The sequence below is a fragment of the Orycteropus afer genome, unplaced genomic scaffold, assembly GCF_000298275.1.
Source record: "Orycteropus afer afer isolate SDZICR_OR568_19922 unplaced genomic scaffold, OryAfe1.0 scaffold00129, whole genome shotgun sequence".
Classification (NCBI taxonomy): domain Eukaryota; kingdom Metazoa; phylum Chordata; class Mammalia; order Tubulidentata; family Orycteropodidae; genus Orycteropus; species Orycteropus afer.
In genome coordinates, this window is record NW_006921716.1 from 4,537,272 (window position 1) to 4,552,453 (window position 15,182).

The window sequence follows — 15,182 nt, forward strand, 5'->3', positions numbered from 1 at the left end:
ATAACCTCAAGGGGTTTAGAGTTTGATAGAAACAGGCTCCATTCCATGAGGTCCAGATTTGAAGTCCCCATCAACACAGTTTTCCTATGACTTCATTAGATAACAGGCCAGCGGACTATTTTAGTAAAAGAACGTTAAGTTTAAGGCCAGGGTAGGCCATAAGTAGATGGAGCTGGTGGGAGGGCCAGGTTGCATTTCCAATTTTTTGCCCAAGCATTTAAGTTGAAGAAGTTGTTTTCAAGTGCTCAGAGCAATCTCAGTTCCACAATCCTAGATAAAAAGTACGGCGTTTATAGAAAAAGATGCCTTAACGAATGACTTCGCGTGAGAAGATCAAGTTAAGAGGATATAGGCAAAGCCGGGTGACCAAAGAGTGCAAATTGGAGTGTGCCGTATACAAGTGCCTAGGACGTTTGTTTGGATAGTATGTTTGCTTAATGAGAATCGAATGAGAGGGATGGGCGAGAAGACAGAATTTCATTGATCTATGGGAGGGACTGGGTATGAGGAGGCAATGAGATGCTGACATACTCTAAAGGAGAAAGTAAGGTGTGAGAGAAACAAGGCTGCAGTCGAACAAAGGCGCTGCTGGGTGGGAGAATGCAGTTTGAAGCCGCTACATCTTACCACGAGGGTGCAGGAAAGCTGTAGCCAGGAGGCTGCAAAGCAGAGATTTCAGGCAGGCACCTCCTCCTTCGGCCCCGTCCCACCTTCGGAGCCCCGCCCCCGACAGATCTGGGCCAATAGGAGTCCGGGATATTAGCGGGTGGGAGGCGTGGCCGGGTTGCTACAGCCAGAGTTGGGCGGTGGCAGGTTGTGCCCGTACAGTCTAGCAGTGTCCGAGACGGTGGCGCAATGGAGGGACTGGAAGGTGAGGCGATGAAGGGATGAGGGCTGGGCGGCTGGAGCGGGTCCTGGAACATTTGAGGGTACTGGACAACAGTACCGGGGACGCCAGGGCAGATCTTGAGCGGCAGATCCCGCCGAAACCCAGCTGAATCGCGGGAAGCCCTGGCCGGCGGGAGCAGAAAAACCCCCGAGGCAGTGGAGCTAATGACTCCCAGAAGATTTTCAGCTGGGCTTTTCTACTCCGAGCCTGATCATGTCTGTAGGACACTCCTGCAGGTTCCTTCATGCCATTTTCAGATTTTGCCCGGCTCCAGGGTGTCCTTTTGGTAATCACAGCCTCCGGGCAGATTTTATTTTCGTTGCAAATTGCACTTTCCATTTATGTACCCGGCTTCCCACCGCCAGATTTTCCAGGGGCCCCAGGGTGTGTCTCTAGCCTTGAGCTCCTGACTCTTTCCTTGGCTAGTTTTCCTAGGTTACCTTTTTTCAAACATTTCTATAGCATCATCTTTTGGAGGAAGTCAGAGCATCTCCTAAGGAAGTGTCACTGGCCAGCTTTATAGCTGTGAAATAGATTAAAAGAAGGATTTAATGGCTTATTCATGACAACCGTGTAAAAGAAGAGCAAGCATTGGTTCCTTATCTTGGGGTTTATCTTTGTGCTGTTACCATGACTCCAGATTTTGCTTTGTCCCATTTCTTTCACTTTTCTCCGTTCTCCGTACCCATTTAATCCTGTGTAATATAGCATTCGCCTAAAACAAAGGAAAGAATAGGCAGCTAGTGATGGCAACAACAGTTTCAAGATGATTTTTCAAATTGTGGTTAAACCTTCTGATAGTCATGAAGAACAAACCTCGGTAACTGAAAGATTCTGATCTCTTGATTAGCTACTTTCACCCCACCCCATAATTTGGTAGGATTCAGGTGGCTTAAAAATGAGCTAAGGCGTTGAACCCTGTGTATTGTTGCATGTTACAGAGTAAAATATTTCTTGTTTGCTAGAAGTGAAAAACAATTGGTAACTTTTTTCACTGGACTAAACTTACCAAAAAGCAAATATAATATAAGAGTATTTCATAGTTTTGCTCTGAGGTGAAGCTCTTACCATAAACATCTCAAAATAATAGGTAATAAAAGAATTCTGTTAATTTTCCATTTGTAGTCAGCTGCGGTGTACTATGAACTATGAAGTTCTTACTCTTTGATTATTTTAGACAGGTCGTTCAAGTTTCCATGAAAAAAGGAATTGTGATACTATTCTTTACCTTCAAGATATTTTTGTTTAGAGGACTTCTCTGGAGGCAGCTTATTTTTTTGTAAATGTTATAATATGTCTATGAGTGTTAGAATTCCTACAGGGTTACCAGAATAAGGTTCTTTAGAGTAATTTCTCTGCAGCTCTTTTTATTTATTTATTTTATTCAACAACCATAATTAAGGAAAAGACCTTTGTCTTATTTTTCACTTAAATATCCTAAACATCTAAAATGTTGTTGTTGTTATGTGCTGTCAAGTCGGACCTGACTCATAGAGACCCCTCCTTGGGTTTCCAAGGCTGTATCACTACGGAAGTAGATTGCCCAACCTTCCTTCAGAGGAGTAGCTGGTGGGTTTGAACTGCCAGCCTTTTGGTTAGCAGTCAAGTACCTTAGGCACTATGCTACTAGAGCTCCTAAACATCCAAAATAGTGTCTGACGAAAAATAGATACTCAATAAATACTTGTCTAATGAATGAATGCAACTTTTATATAATGTCTTCATCTATAATAGACACCATTCTAGGGGATATTGAGGCATTTCTATTGAATGACCTTAAGGAACATTGGTGGCACAGTGGTTAAGGCATTCAACCGCTAACACAAGAGGTTGGCCATTTGAACCCACAAGCCACTCTGTGGGAGAAAGTCTGCTTCTGTGAAGATTTATAGCCCTGGAAACCCAATGAGGGCAGTTCTACTCTGAACTATAGGGTCACTGTAAATCGGAATCAACTCCATGGCAGTGGGTTTGGGTTTTTGTATTGAATGACCTTACTAAGTCTGTTTTTAAAGTGTAATGGAAACCTTTTATAATATGCAATGACGTGAGCAGAGAAATACACAGAGAGATTCTGTGGTATGTTATAGTGGTTATGTTTTATTGGCTCACTTGCTGTTATATCATGTTAAAGGGGACTTGCTATTTATGCTTCATTTGTTATTCTGTCGGAAGAAAGGTTGGGCAGTCTACTTCTGTAGTGATACTGCCTGAGAAGCCCAAGGAGGGGTCGGCTATGAGTCGTCAGATCCTACTGGACGGCAGTGAGTTTATTTTGTGTGTTTAATAAGACACTGTCATTAACTATGATGTGTTTAATAATAATGAATTAGATTGAAATATATGTAACTGCCATTTTTTTTGCAGGACAAAACAGTTTTATTGGTAATCTTCTGTGGATCGATTTAGGTAAATGAAAGTGCCGAGCATTTCCTCTTGAATAGAATGGTGCCTTATTTATTTTTATTTTTTTGGTTTATTTTTAAATCAATCTCTAAGATATCTCTTTGCAAAGATCAGTACTTTGGGTCTTCAGGTTACCATTTGTTAATTCATTTGTGAATGCCATCATTTAATAAATACTGATATAGTAATGTTGTTGTTGCTAGGTGCTGTCGAGTCGGACCCCCTCATTGCGACCCCTCCTTGGGTCACCACGAAAGTAAATTGCCCAGCCTTCCTTCTGAGGAGTCGCTGGTGGGTTTGAACTGCCAGCCTTCTGGTTAACAGTCAAGTGCCTTAGGTACTACACTATCATAGAAAAGACAAAATTCCTGCCCTATTGATAATTAAAATCTAGCACTTTGAAGGTGCCTAATAAGCATTTGGGAGCTCTGGTGGCATAGGGCCTAAGGCAATTGACTACTAACCAGAAGGGTGGCAGTTCAAACCTATCAGTCGCTCCTCGGAAGAAAGATTGGGCAATCTACTTCCATTACTGATACTGCCTTTGGAAACCCAAGGAGGGGTCACTATGAGTCGGATCCGACTCCACGGCGGTGAGTTTGGTTTAATAAGCATTCTATTGCAGTATCTAGTAGGAAATCTTCAAGAGTAACCCTAATGTATCATAGTAATTGAGCAAAAATATATGTACTTTTTGGCATTAATGTATGTAGTTCAACTAGTTACCAAACTAATATTGGTTTTATACACAGAAAACATATTGACTCTTGAAAAAAATCTAGGGTTGGTAACCTTACTCTTTCTGATAACCTTTAAATTATTTGCCCATAGATCATAAACTATTTGTATTATCTTTGATCTTCTGAGACTCTTATAAAGGAGCTCTGGTGACATAGTGGATAGGGCATTTGGCTGCTAATTAGAAGGTCAGCAGTTCAAACCTTCCAGCCATTCCGTGGAAGGAAGATGGGACAGTCTACTTCTGGAAGGTTTTACAGCCTCGGAAATGCATTGGGGTCACTATGAGTCAGAATCGATGTCAGTGAGTTTGGTGTTTTTGGCTGGGATGCTTATGCTTCTTCCTAGATTGCCAAGAAATGAACTGTTAGGATGAGCTCTGTATTTTGAAACCAAATATAAGTTATTGCTCATAATTTTGTGTAACTTATCCTTCAGCTTTTCTATGTTGGGTAGATACTTAGAGTAGACTTTTAATTCCTCTAGGTGGTGCCCTATAAGCATATCTAGGGACAGAGAAGTATTTCTAGACTTTGGAGAGTTACAATCTCTTTCAGACTTTTTCATCTGCAGTATGAAGAAATGTTAAAATCTAAGCAGATTTTTCCATGTGCATGTTATTGTTATTCCCTTTGTAACTTCCTGGAAAGTCGTTATTAGCAATTGTGACAGATCTTAGCCTACATGATCCTCTTCCTTTTTGCCTGCTGCAGTTAATAGATCTTAGAACTTCCCTCTAAAACTTGATTAGAAGTCTGGTTGCACTTCTCTAATGTAGATCTGTTTGAAGACAGCCATCATGTCCCATAAGGTTTCTTTCTTTGTTCTGTAACACTAGTTTATTGAATAAATGCTAGAATAATTCTTTATCAGCATATAAGTGACATCCGATGGATGAAATAACCAGGATAATCGTGTAACAAATGAAGAAACTTAGGGAGAAAGGAGAGATTCTTTAAAGAGGTTTAAAAACATGTGGGAAAGGGAAATAAGGGAGAAACTATTTGTTAAAGAAATATTGACTGTGTGCCAGAAAAAGAAGAAGCCTGTGGGGTCTGGTATTCCTGGCTTGTGAGATCTGAAAAATTTAGGCTTATGGCCTGTTGTTGTTGTTGTTGTTTGCCGTCGAGTCAAACCCGACTCTAGCGACCCCTCCTTGGGTTTCCGAGGCAGTATCACTACGGAAGTAGGATTGCCCAACCTTCCTTCCGAGGAGTGGCTGGTGGGTTTGAACCGCCAGCTGTCTGGTTAGCAGGCAAGTGTCTTAGCCACTATGCTACCAGAGCTCCCTGAGATTAGAAATATCATTGAAACCAAAGGAGAAAAAACTTCACATTTAGAAGGAATTGATCAGGAGTGCCTCATGCTGTTGTTGTTGTTGTTATGTGCCATTGAGTCGGACCTGACTCATAGCGACCCCTCCTTGGGTTTCCGAGGCAGTATCACTACGGAAGTAGATTGCCCCATCTTCCTTCCGAGGAGTGGCTGGTGGGTTTGAACTGCCAGCCTTCTGGTTAGCAGTCAAGTGCTTTAGGCACTACGCTACCAGAGCTCCCGCCTCATGCTGTAGAAGGGTTAAAAGAGGGCTTTGAATCTGACGTAGATTAATGGTGATCACTTGCCTCTGTTTCTTAAATTCTCTATTCTGATGTCCCATTATTAAAGAAGTCTTCCCTGATCCTACTTGTTATGGATTGAACCCTGTCTCCCAAAGTTATGAATTGAAATCCTAGCCCCCGTACCTTAGGGTGTGGGGTATGATCCTGTTTTTCTTTTGTTATGTTAAAGAGACACCAGTGTTGGGTGGGTCCCAAACCTAATCAGTTCTGAGTTAAAAAGAGCAGAATAGACACAGACACACAGATGAAGGAGACAGATGTATCTACATGCCCAGGAACCACAAGGAATGCTGGCAGCAGCTACTAGAAGCTGGAAAAGACGCGGAAGTACCTCCCTCTAGAACCACGCCCGAAATTCAGACTTCTAGCCTCCTGAACTGTCAGAAAATAAATTCCTGTTCTTTAAAGCCACCCACTTGTGTTATTTCTGTTACAGCAGCACACGGTACTAAGATAGTAACTGAGATAGTATGTACCTCCCAAACATGTACACGGCCTGTGACTATTCTCTCCCCTTACCCTGCTTTATTTTTCTGCATAGCACATATCACCTGCTGACATTTTATATGTTTACTTATTTTTATTTATTTTTCCCTATTAGAAAAGTATAAACTCCATAAGATTGGCTTTTTTTTTCCTCCCACTTCTATTTCCCTATCTCCTAGAACAGTTCCTGTCTCATGTTAGATGAGATACCTGTTGAATCAGTGAATGGATCTGTTTTAGTGTAATGGTTAGATCTAATGAGGTCAGCTTGCAGTTCATATAGGGAGTGAGACAGAGGGATGGAGTTAAGCACTAAATGTGAGTGTTTAAAAACATAGGCTGCTGAAGACATAGTCCTAAATAAGGCTAGAAGGGATTCCTTATGAAATAAATTTTGGGCAATAACAACATATTAAATCTCTTTTAAGACTGAGGAAGTTCTGCTGGAAGAAAACTCATTCACCTTTCTTTAATCTAGCATTTTCTAGCCATTTTGACCATGGAGCAGGGGATTTGAGGGTGTTGGTGAAAGTAGTGGAAATGAGTTGTCAGGTTCAGGCTAGGTTGGAAGGGAAGCGAGGCCAAGAATGGGCATCAAGAAAATGCAAGTTGCTCTGAGATCAAGAAACAGACTTTGAGATAGAAGTCTGTGGTGAGAAAGGGAGTTTGGGGAAAGGTAGAGCTCTTCCAAGTGGTTTTGAAATTGGGTGTTTTGGGTTCAGGTGACTAAAATAGCATGGAGATGAGGCTTGTGGGTTGAGTAATGTAAATCTGAATATTGAAATGTTAGAATCTTTGAGATGAGCTGAAAAAGGAAAATACGAGGCCTTTTAGAATGTTGAAAGAATTAGAGTTTGGAAAGGATCATGGGAAGACAGTGGTATGACAGATGTCATATGATTTAAAAGAAGTTTATTGAGTGTTAAGAATTGGATTCAGATGAGCAATGATTGACGACTGACCAGCAGCAAAGAAAGAGATAAGCTACGTGAAGGCCAAGACTGTTTTTAATTTCCATGATTTCACATGTTTTGCTTTTGAAAATGTTCTGTCCAGATGTTGCTGGGTAGTACAAATGGTTAATGTGCCTGGCTGCTAACCAAAAGGTTAGGGGTTTGAGTCTGTTGGGCAATCCAGTTCCGTAGAGATACTGCCTCGGAAATCCAAGGAGGAGTTGCTATGAGTTACAATCAACTTGACAACAGTGTTTGGTTTTAGATCCAGAGGCTCCTAGGAAGAAAAGCCTGGCAATCCTACTTCCAGAAAAGAAAAAAAATTAGCCACTGAAAATCCTTTGCAGCATAGTTCTACTCTGTGACACATGGGGTTGCCGTGAATCAGAATGAACTTGACAGCAACTAGTGGTTATATCTTAATTTTTTTTTTTTTTGGTTATATATTTCAGAGGTCCCCAGGTGGGTCAAACAGTTTGTACTCAACCACCAACCCAAAGGTTGGCAGTTGAACCTACTCAGCAGTGCTGCAGAAGACAGGACTGGCAATCTGCTTTCATAGTGATTACAGCTAGGAAAACCGTGGAGTGGTTCCTGTAACACACGGGGTTGCCATGAGGGGGAATCCACCTGGCAGCAGTAGGCTTTTGTTTGGGTTTAGTATCTATTTCAAGCTACATTATCACGCAGATTTTGATGTTGCCACGTGTAACAACTCAAGAAAGAATCAAAATGTGTATGGGATAAATTTTGTAAGGAGAAATTGGCCTTTTGAGAGTCCAAGAGCACTACAGTGCTTTCTTTACTTGGTTCCATCCATCAGTTTGAGTGCTTTTTCAGCAATGTTTGTTCTCTTCTACACTGATCACCACTTTGCATATCTCTCTACTATATTTTTATAAGATGCAAATTTTGCTAGTTCTTGCCACTTAGGAGAGGTCTTTGGCATTTACATGTGTGCTCTTGAGAGAAGGATTTTTTTAATCTATGTAAGTTATGAAGCATTTTTAAATACAGCATTTCAATAGATTGTCTCAAGTTTTAAGGAAGATTGAGCAGAATACTGTCTTCATTTAACGGATGTTAATCTGAGGCTGCCTGTATGATTAGCAATATATTTCATTCTGGTGCAAGTTTTTCTAACAGAGAGATGTCATGTTCTTTGTTACAAGTCTTTGCAGATTCTCAGTTCTTTATGTAGACAAGTAGAAATTATTTTTCTCAACACTACCTGAAGCATTCATTCCATTACCTGAAGTTGGTTTAATCATTCTTATATATGCCAAATTCTATGTATATGTTTTTAATAAAACACTGACAGGGAAGGTGTCTAATCATGTTTGTGATTGTCTTGCTAATGTGGTCTTAAAGTAGATTTTGTTAAATTATAGAATGTTAGACATAGAAGGAGACCGTATAGGTCATTTAACATAACTTTCTTTTATACAAGAGGAATCTGAACCTTAAAAGGGTTAATCTTACCTAGGATTTGAATTCTAAGTGACAGAGCTAGGACTTGAATTTAGATAGTGCACAAATTTCAGAGCTTTCTCTGCTATACTGTCATGTCTCTTAATGAAAACCGTGATAACAAAATGTGATTTTGTGACTCTAAAGCCAAAAGTGCTTGTCGTTGTCTATTGGTAGAGGTTCCTTCCAGTAGTAGATCTTGACACGAACATACACATACATGTCTGCCATATTTTGTGAATGATAGGGCTGTGCTCTGTGTATATGCAACCCCTCTTTGGGTTTCCGAGGTGGTCTCTATGGAAATAGATTGCCTGATCTTTCTTCTTAGGAGTGGCTGGTGGGTTTGAACGGCCAGCCTTCTGGTTAGCAGTCAAATGCCTTAGGCACTACGCGCACACACACATACACACACATAAATATATTTGTGTGTGCGTATATACACTCGTAACTTCTTACCATCAAGTTGATCTGATGCACAGCAAACCTATTGGACAAAGAAAAACTGCCCCGTAGTTTCCAAGTCTGTAATCTTTACAGAAGCAGAATGCCACTTCTTTCTCCTGCAGAGAGGCTGGTAGGTTTGAACTACTGACCTTTCATTTAGCAGTTGAGTCCTTAAGCACTGAGCCACTACAGCTCCTTTGTATATGTACACACATATATAAATATATATTTATTTTAAATGACTATCTTAAAAAGATTTTTCTTTTTTTTTTTTGAGATAATTGTTTATAACTGCTTCTCCTTCAGTGCTATTGTTTTTTTGTGCCTTATCCTGATAATGATTTTCTTTTCCATTAAAAACATTTTTATGATGCTTGATAAATTGTGGGAATTAATTTCAAGGGTACCATTTTAATATAGGTAGTGTTCTGGTTGCTAGTAAGTTTTAAGTGTTTGTAAAAAATGAGAGGTGATTTTGTTCTTCGATATACTGAATAAGTCAGTCACGTACATTGTTAGCTTTATGAGAGTGATGATTGTGTTAGTCTTACTTATCCTTGTGTCACTAAACTCGAGTTGATTCTGACTCATGGCAACCCCATTGGATTTCCGAGGCGGTAAATGTTTACGGAAGTAAATTGCCTCATCTTCCTTCTGGCTCTTCCTTCAGCGTAGGAGCTCTGGTGTCATAGTGCCTAAGGCATTTGACTGCTAACCAGGAGGTTGGCAGTTCAAACCCACCATCCGCTCCGTGGAAGGAAGATGGATGGGGCAATCTACTTTCATAAAGATTTACTGCCTCCAGAACCAAATGGGGATCCCTATGAGTTGGAACTGGCTTGATGGCAGTGAGTTTGGTTTTTAGTCCTTCTGCAAAGTGGCTGGTGAGTTTGAATCTCCAGCCTTCTGTGTAGCAGTCAGATGGCTTAGACACTACACCACCAGAGCTCCTTAGTGTCACTGCTACCTCGTGTATGCCCGGCAAGTAGGTTGGTGCTCAAATAAGCCCTCAACACTCATTTGCTGAATGAGTGAATTCTATTTTTCCACATGTTCAATTGATTTTTTTGTTAGTTAATTTTTACAAGACTTTCCTTTGTCGTGCATTTATCAAGTAGATACTGCAATATACTTTTAATAAAAAATAAGTGATACATTTTAAAACATCTTTTCTGTTATTATTTTCTTTTTCTGTAATGATAAATCTGTTATTGGGATAAAGTCAGTCTGAGGCCATTGCATGCAGATGTAGTACTCCTAAAATCAAATATTTTTGCTAGTGTACTACCTAGTTTAAAATTTTGTATACTTCATTAAGAATTTTCTGTGAAAGAATGGAATATATGTTCAAAGTTTTTAACAGTGTATGTGCCAACACTACATTCAGTGGCTGTGGCAATGGTTTAATAAAGCCCTCTCCATGAAAGAAAGTGTTGTCAATAAACAGACATGTGTTTGCATGAAAATTTTAGTACATGGTAAAGTAGCATTTAAAATCTGTGTGTGTTGGGGGTGAGGGGATGAGCATCTTAGGAAATGGTGTAGGACCAATTAGCTATCTTTTTCAGTTTTTTTTTTTTATATTGTGGTACAAATATATAACAAAATAGTAGCTGTTTCAACATGTACAATTCAGTGATTTAATTGCTTTTGTTGTGTTGTGTAACCTTCAGCACTATTCATTTCCAGGTATTTCCATCACCCTTAACAGAAACTCAGTTCCCCATAGGCAATGACTGACATTGGCTATTCATTTAAAAAAATAAAATGGGTCCCTACTGATGAATTTTTAAATCATTGTTTACAATTTAAAGGAATACATATAGCCCCCTAGATATTTCAAAGAATTAGAGCTTCACCAATTTGGTTCTGGAGTGGGGGGCTGCTCATTCCTGTGGGCCAGTGGGATGGAGTCATAGCCGCTCCCCCAGAGAGAGAGGGGAGGGCTACCATGACTGCGAGGTAGAGAAACAGGGCCCGCCAGGCCAAGGGGGTGAGGTTGCCACTCAGGAACTAGGGGATTAGAGCCACCCAGTGAAGGAGATCTGTACAGATGCCACCCATTGAAGATCTGTACAGGTGCCAAGTTGACAAGGGGTGGAATTGTGGTAGTTAACTTTGTGTGTCAACCTGGCTGGGCTTGGTTGAGTGGCTGGGCAGCTGGATGTAGTGTTCCCCATGATGAGACTGGTAATCAACTCCATGGTGGAATCTACTGTGAGAAGTTGATTAGCTGCCTTAGGGATGTGATCTGCTTCCTAATATAAGGAGAAGCCTTGGGGAACAGTCTCTAGCTTATGGCACGCATGAACCCTGCATGTAGCATTGCTGCCAAGTCGGATCCGACTCATAGTGACCCCTCCTTGGGTTTCCGAGGTTGTATCACTATAGAAGTAGATTGCCCAACCTTCCTTCTGAGGTGTGGCTGGTGTGTTTGAACTACCAGCCTTCTGGTTAATAGTGAAATGCCTTAGGCACTATGCTACCAGAGCTCCTAAAGGAATATATGAAAACTATAAGCAAGCTTAGTATGAACTATAAAGAAGCTTCTTGGAAGTGAAAATAGCCAGACTTTGTCTCACCTACTCTGGTCATGTTGTCAGAAGGAACCATTCATTCCCTGGAGAAAGATACCAGGGTACTTGGTAAAGTGGAGGGTCATGGAAGAAGCAGAGGCCCTCAACAAGATGGATAAGACAGAGTGGCTGCAATGATGGGCTCAGGTATAGCAAGGATCATGAGGCTGGCACAGGACCAGATAGTCTTTCATTCTGCTGTGCATCGGGTCGCTATGAGTTGGAGACGACTCGACGGCACTTAACAACAACAACAATTGATGAATTTTTAAGTCATTGTGTACAATTTAAAGGAATACGTGAAAACTGTAAACAAGCTTAGTAGATTATACAAGTTGCTGTGTCACTTGGACCATCAATCATTATGAGGCATTCTTATCTCCATGAACTAAATGGATTCCATCCAGCAACTGCCTCACCTTTCCAGATTGTCAATGGCATTAGGTGATTCAGGTAAATGAGGTTGCTCTCCCTGAATAACCTATCCCCTGGTATTGGAGAAGGACAGATCAGGCAAATCTTAGCTTTGCTTTTGTAGTGTCTCCTGCTTAACTGCCACCATACAGACATTGCTTCAACAGTGATGACAAATAAGTCACTATCTACTAAGTCACTAAAAATAGGGCAGTGGAGTACTAGGAAAACTAGAGAACAAAACAGTTTTTCTGTTCCTGTATGTGATTGCATTCTTACCAATGTGTATTTTGGTTCTTCTGATTAGTTTTCTGTGAATTCACTAAAAGCCCTGAAATACATTGTATGGAGTCATAATTGTACACTTTTCATGATAATTAAAAATTGAACATGAATATTGTAGTTTTTGCTTGTACCACTTCTGAAAGAAAACATTTTTCTATTTGTGTTTCATAAAATAAAAGAATTTTAGCAAATAACCTATGTTGTTGTTGTTGTTATGTGTTGTCGAGTCGGACCTGACTCATAGCAACCCCTCCTTGGGTTTCCGAGGTGGTATTACTGCTGAAGTAGATTGCCCCATCTTCCTTCCAAGGAGTGACTGGTGGGTTTGAACTGCCAGCCTTCTGGTTAGCAGTCAAGTGCCTTAGGCACTGTGCTACCAGAGCTCCCAAATAACCTATATACAGCAGAATATATGGAGAGCCACAGGTTCAAGTAGGAGCTCTGGTAGCATAGTGTCTAAGGCACTTGACTGCTAACCAGAATACTGGCGGTTCAAACCCATCAGCCACTCCTCGGAAGGAAGGTTGGCCAATCTACTTCCATAGTAATACCACCTCAGAAACCCAAGGAGGGGTTGCCATGAATCGGGTCCGACTTGACGGCACATAACAACAACAACAACATAGGTTCAAGTATCATTTGTAGAAAATTTTAGGTCTGGAAGTAAATTTAGGATTGATATTTGGCTAGGAAATAAAATAATGAATTGACACAATTATGTAGAATATCAGTGAATATAGTTTTTGATCACTATAGTAATATAATTTGCTATATTCAGGTGTGTGATATATATGTTAATTTTTAATTGAGTAAAACTTGTAGCTACCGCCTCCTTATTGAACACATAGTATCCATGAAGGTCAGAATATCTCAATTTGCTGGTTCAGTGAATCTTAATTTAAGTATTATAGATAGGTATAAAATACTGAGAAACTCACATAGAAAATGATAGATAAAATTATAAATTATAATCTTATAAAAACAGAATTATTATATTTATATTCTCATGAAATATTTATAACTATTACAATATAAATATTTTATATTTATGTAAATATATTTATATGACTATTGTATATTTATGTAAATATACATTTATTTTTATAAAATATATTGTTATATAATATAAATGTTAAGAATTTGTAATAATAAACATCATAAATTCACATGTTACATTGCAGTCCCTCAGTCTGTCATTCTTCCTGCTTCTTCCCTGTGTTTCTTGTTTCCTTTTGTCCTTCTTTCTGTCCCTTCCTGCCTTCTGAGCTTTCTCCCTGGGAAGCTGCTCTTTTGATCTCATAGGGTCGATTGTTCTAACAAGTGTGAACCCTCTCTAGTGTTATTATTCACTTTATAGGGCTGTCTGTTGCTTGGCTAGAAGTTGAGCCACTGGAGTGGGTTCCGTTCCAGGGTGTCTAAGGGCCAAAGTCTCAGAGTTTTGTGATCCTCTCATACTTGGCATTGCTTTTTGAACACTGTTAAATGCTAAGTCTGTGCCTATGTTAATTGGTAATTGCTTCCTCAAAATGAAACAACATTTTTTTTTTTTTTTTTACGAGAACTGAGAACTTAAGTAAATTTGTTTAGGAAACTAAAAATATGAAATTTGAGATTTCACCATTTGAGCTATAGAAAGTATTTATTAAATTCTTTTCTGTTTTAGAAAATGGAAGTGTTGTCCAAGTTGGAGAATTGTTACCTTGCAAGATTTGTGGAAGAACATTCTTTCCAGTAGCATTAGTGAGTAGATTGATTCTGTATGTTTCTGCTGTTTGGATTTGATAGATCGTGAATGTTTCATACTTCAGGACCACTTTCATGGGAAGAATCTATGTAAATAAATTGAAGAGATTCTAGGTAGAGTTCTCTGCTCAGAATATCAGTTCTGTCTACTGTCTTTTTTCCAGATTAGTTCTTTGCCTTTAGAGTCTAATTGGTCTTTAAAACTTGTCTATTAAAATGTTAAAAGTACTTCAGGGAAATACAGTGAAGGGGATAAATGAGACAAAATTGTTAAGATATTGAGCATCCTTGAAATAGGGTAATGAGTAAATGGAATTCTTTTAAACTGTTCTCTCAGCTCTTAGGTATGCTTGAAAAATAACCACAGAAAACCTTTTTTAAATATAAAAGTTAACCTAGAATATATTATACATTGCTTGTTGTTGTTGTTGTTGTTATGTGCCGTTGAGTCGGCCCCGACTCATACATTGCTTAGCTAGTTTTAAATAGTTAAATATGTGTAATAGGCACACTTAACTGTTCTTAATTTGAAAAAAAAAAAAAAACAACTAAGGAATAATAAATAATACCTGCAGTATAAATAAGGAGCTCTGGTGGCGCTGTGGTTAAGGCATTTGGCTGCTAACCAAAAGGTCAGCGGTTCGAACTCACCAGCTACTCCGTGTGAGAAAGTTGAAGCAGTCTGCTTCCATAAAGAGTTACAGCCTTGGCAACCCTATAGGGTGTCTCTATGAGTCCAAATCAACTCAATTGGCAGTCAGTTTGGTTTGGTTTGGATATGTAATGTAAACATTTTATTTTAAAGTCAAGCTTATTAATATTTTGATGTAGGATAAAGACTGCTCCTTTGAGTATTAATCTGTTGATTAGGTATCTGCCACAGTCCATTTTGTATCTTCTTGCTAATTCCAGTTTATTTCTCTAAAGCAAAGAGAGGAAATAATGATCCGTGAACATCCTTATCACTGCAGAGTTTTTTCAAATAATGATGGCTTTTTTCGAAGCCATTAAAAATGTCTTGCCTGAATATAATTCATTGATTTTTTTCCATTAATTCATTATTTTCCAAGACATTTTCAAGTACTCAGTCAAGTTTGTACCAGGAAAAAAAAAAAAAAAAGCTTTTTTTGGACCACAATTATTTCTTTAATATTTA

The 15,182-nt window shown here is 39.3% G+C and overlaps 1 protein-coding gene across 1 annotated transcript in view; it reads left to right on the forward strand.

Annotated features, from left to right (window-relative positions):
* The first annotated feature begins 314 nt into the window (after positions 1-314).
* The window catches only part of ZC2HC1A (zinc finger C2HC-type containing 1A), a 61,000-nt gene continuing 46,132 nt past the window's right edge, over positions 315-15,182 (forward strand). The window contains exons 1-3 of the mRNA XM_042781503.1: positions 315-392; positions 748-871; positions 13,947-14,023. Coding sequence (XP_042637437.1) covers positions 315-392; positions 748-871; positions 13,947-14,023 — 279 coding nt within the window. The remainder of the gene's footprint in view (positions 393-747; positions 872-13,946; positions 14,024-15,182) is intronic.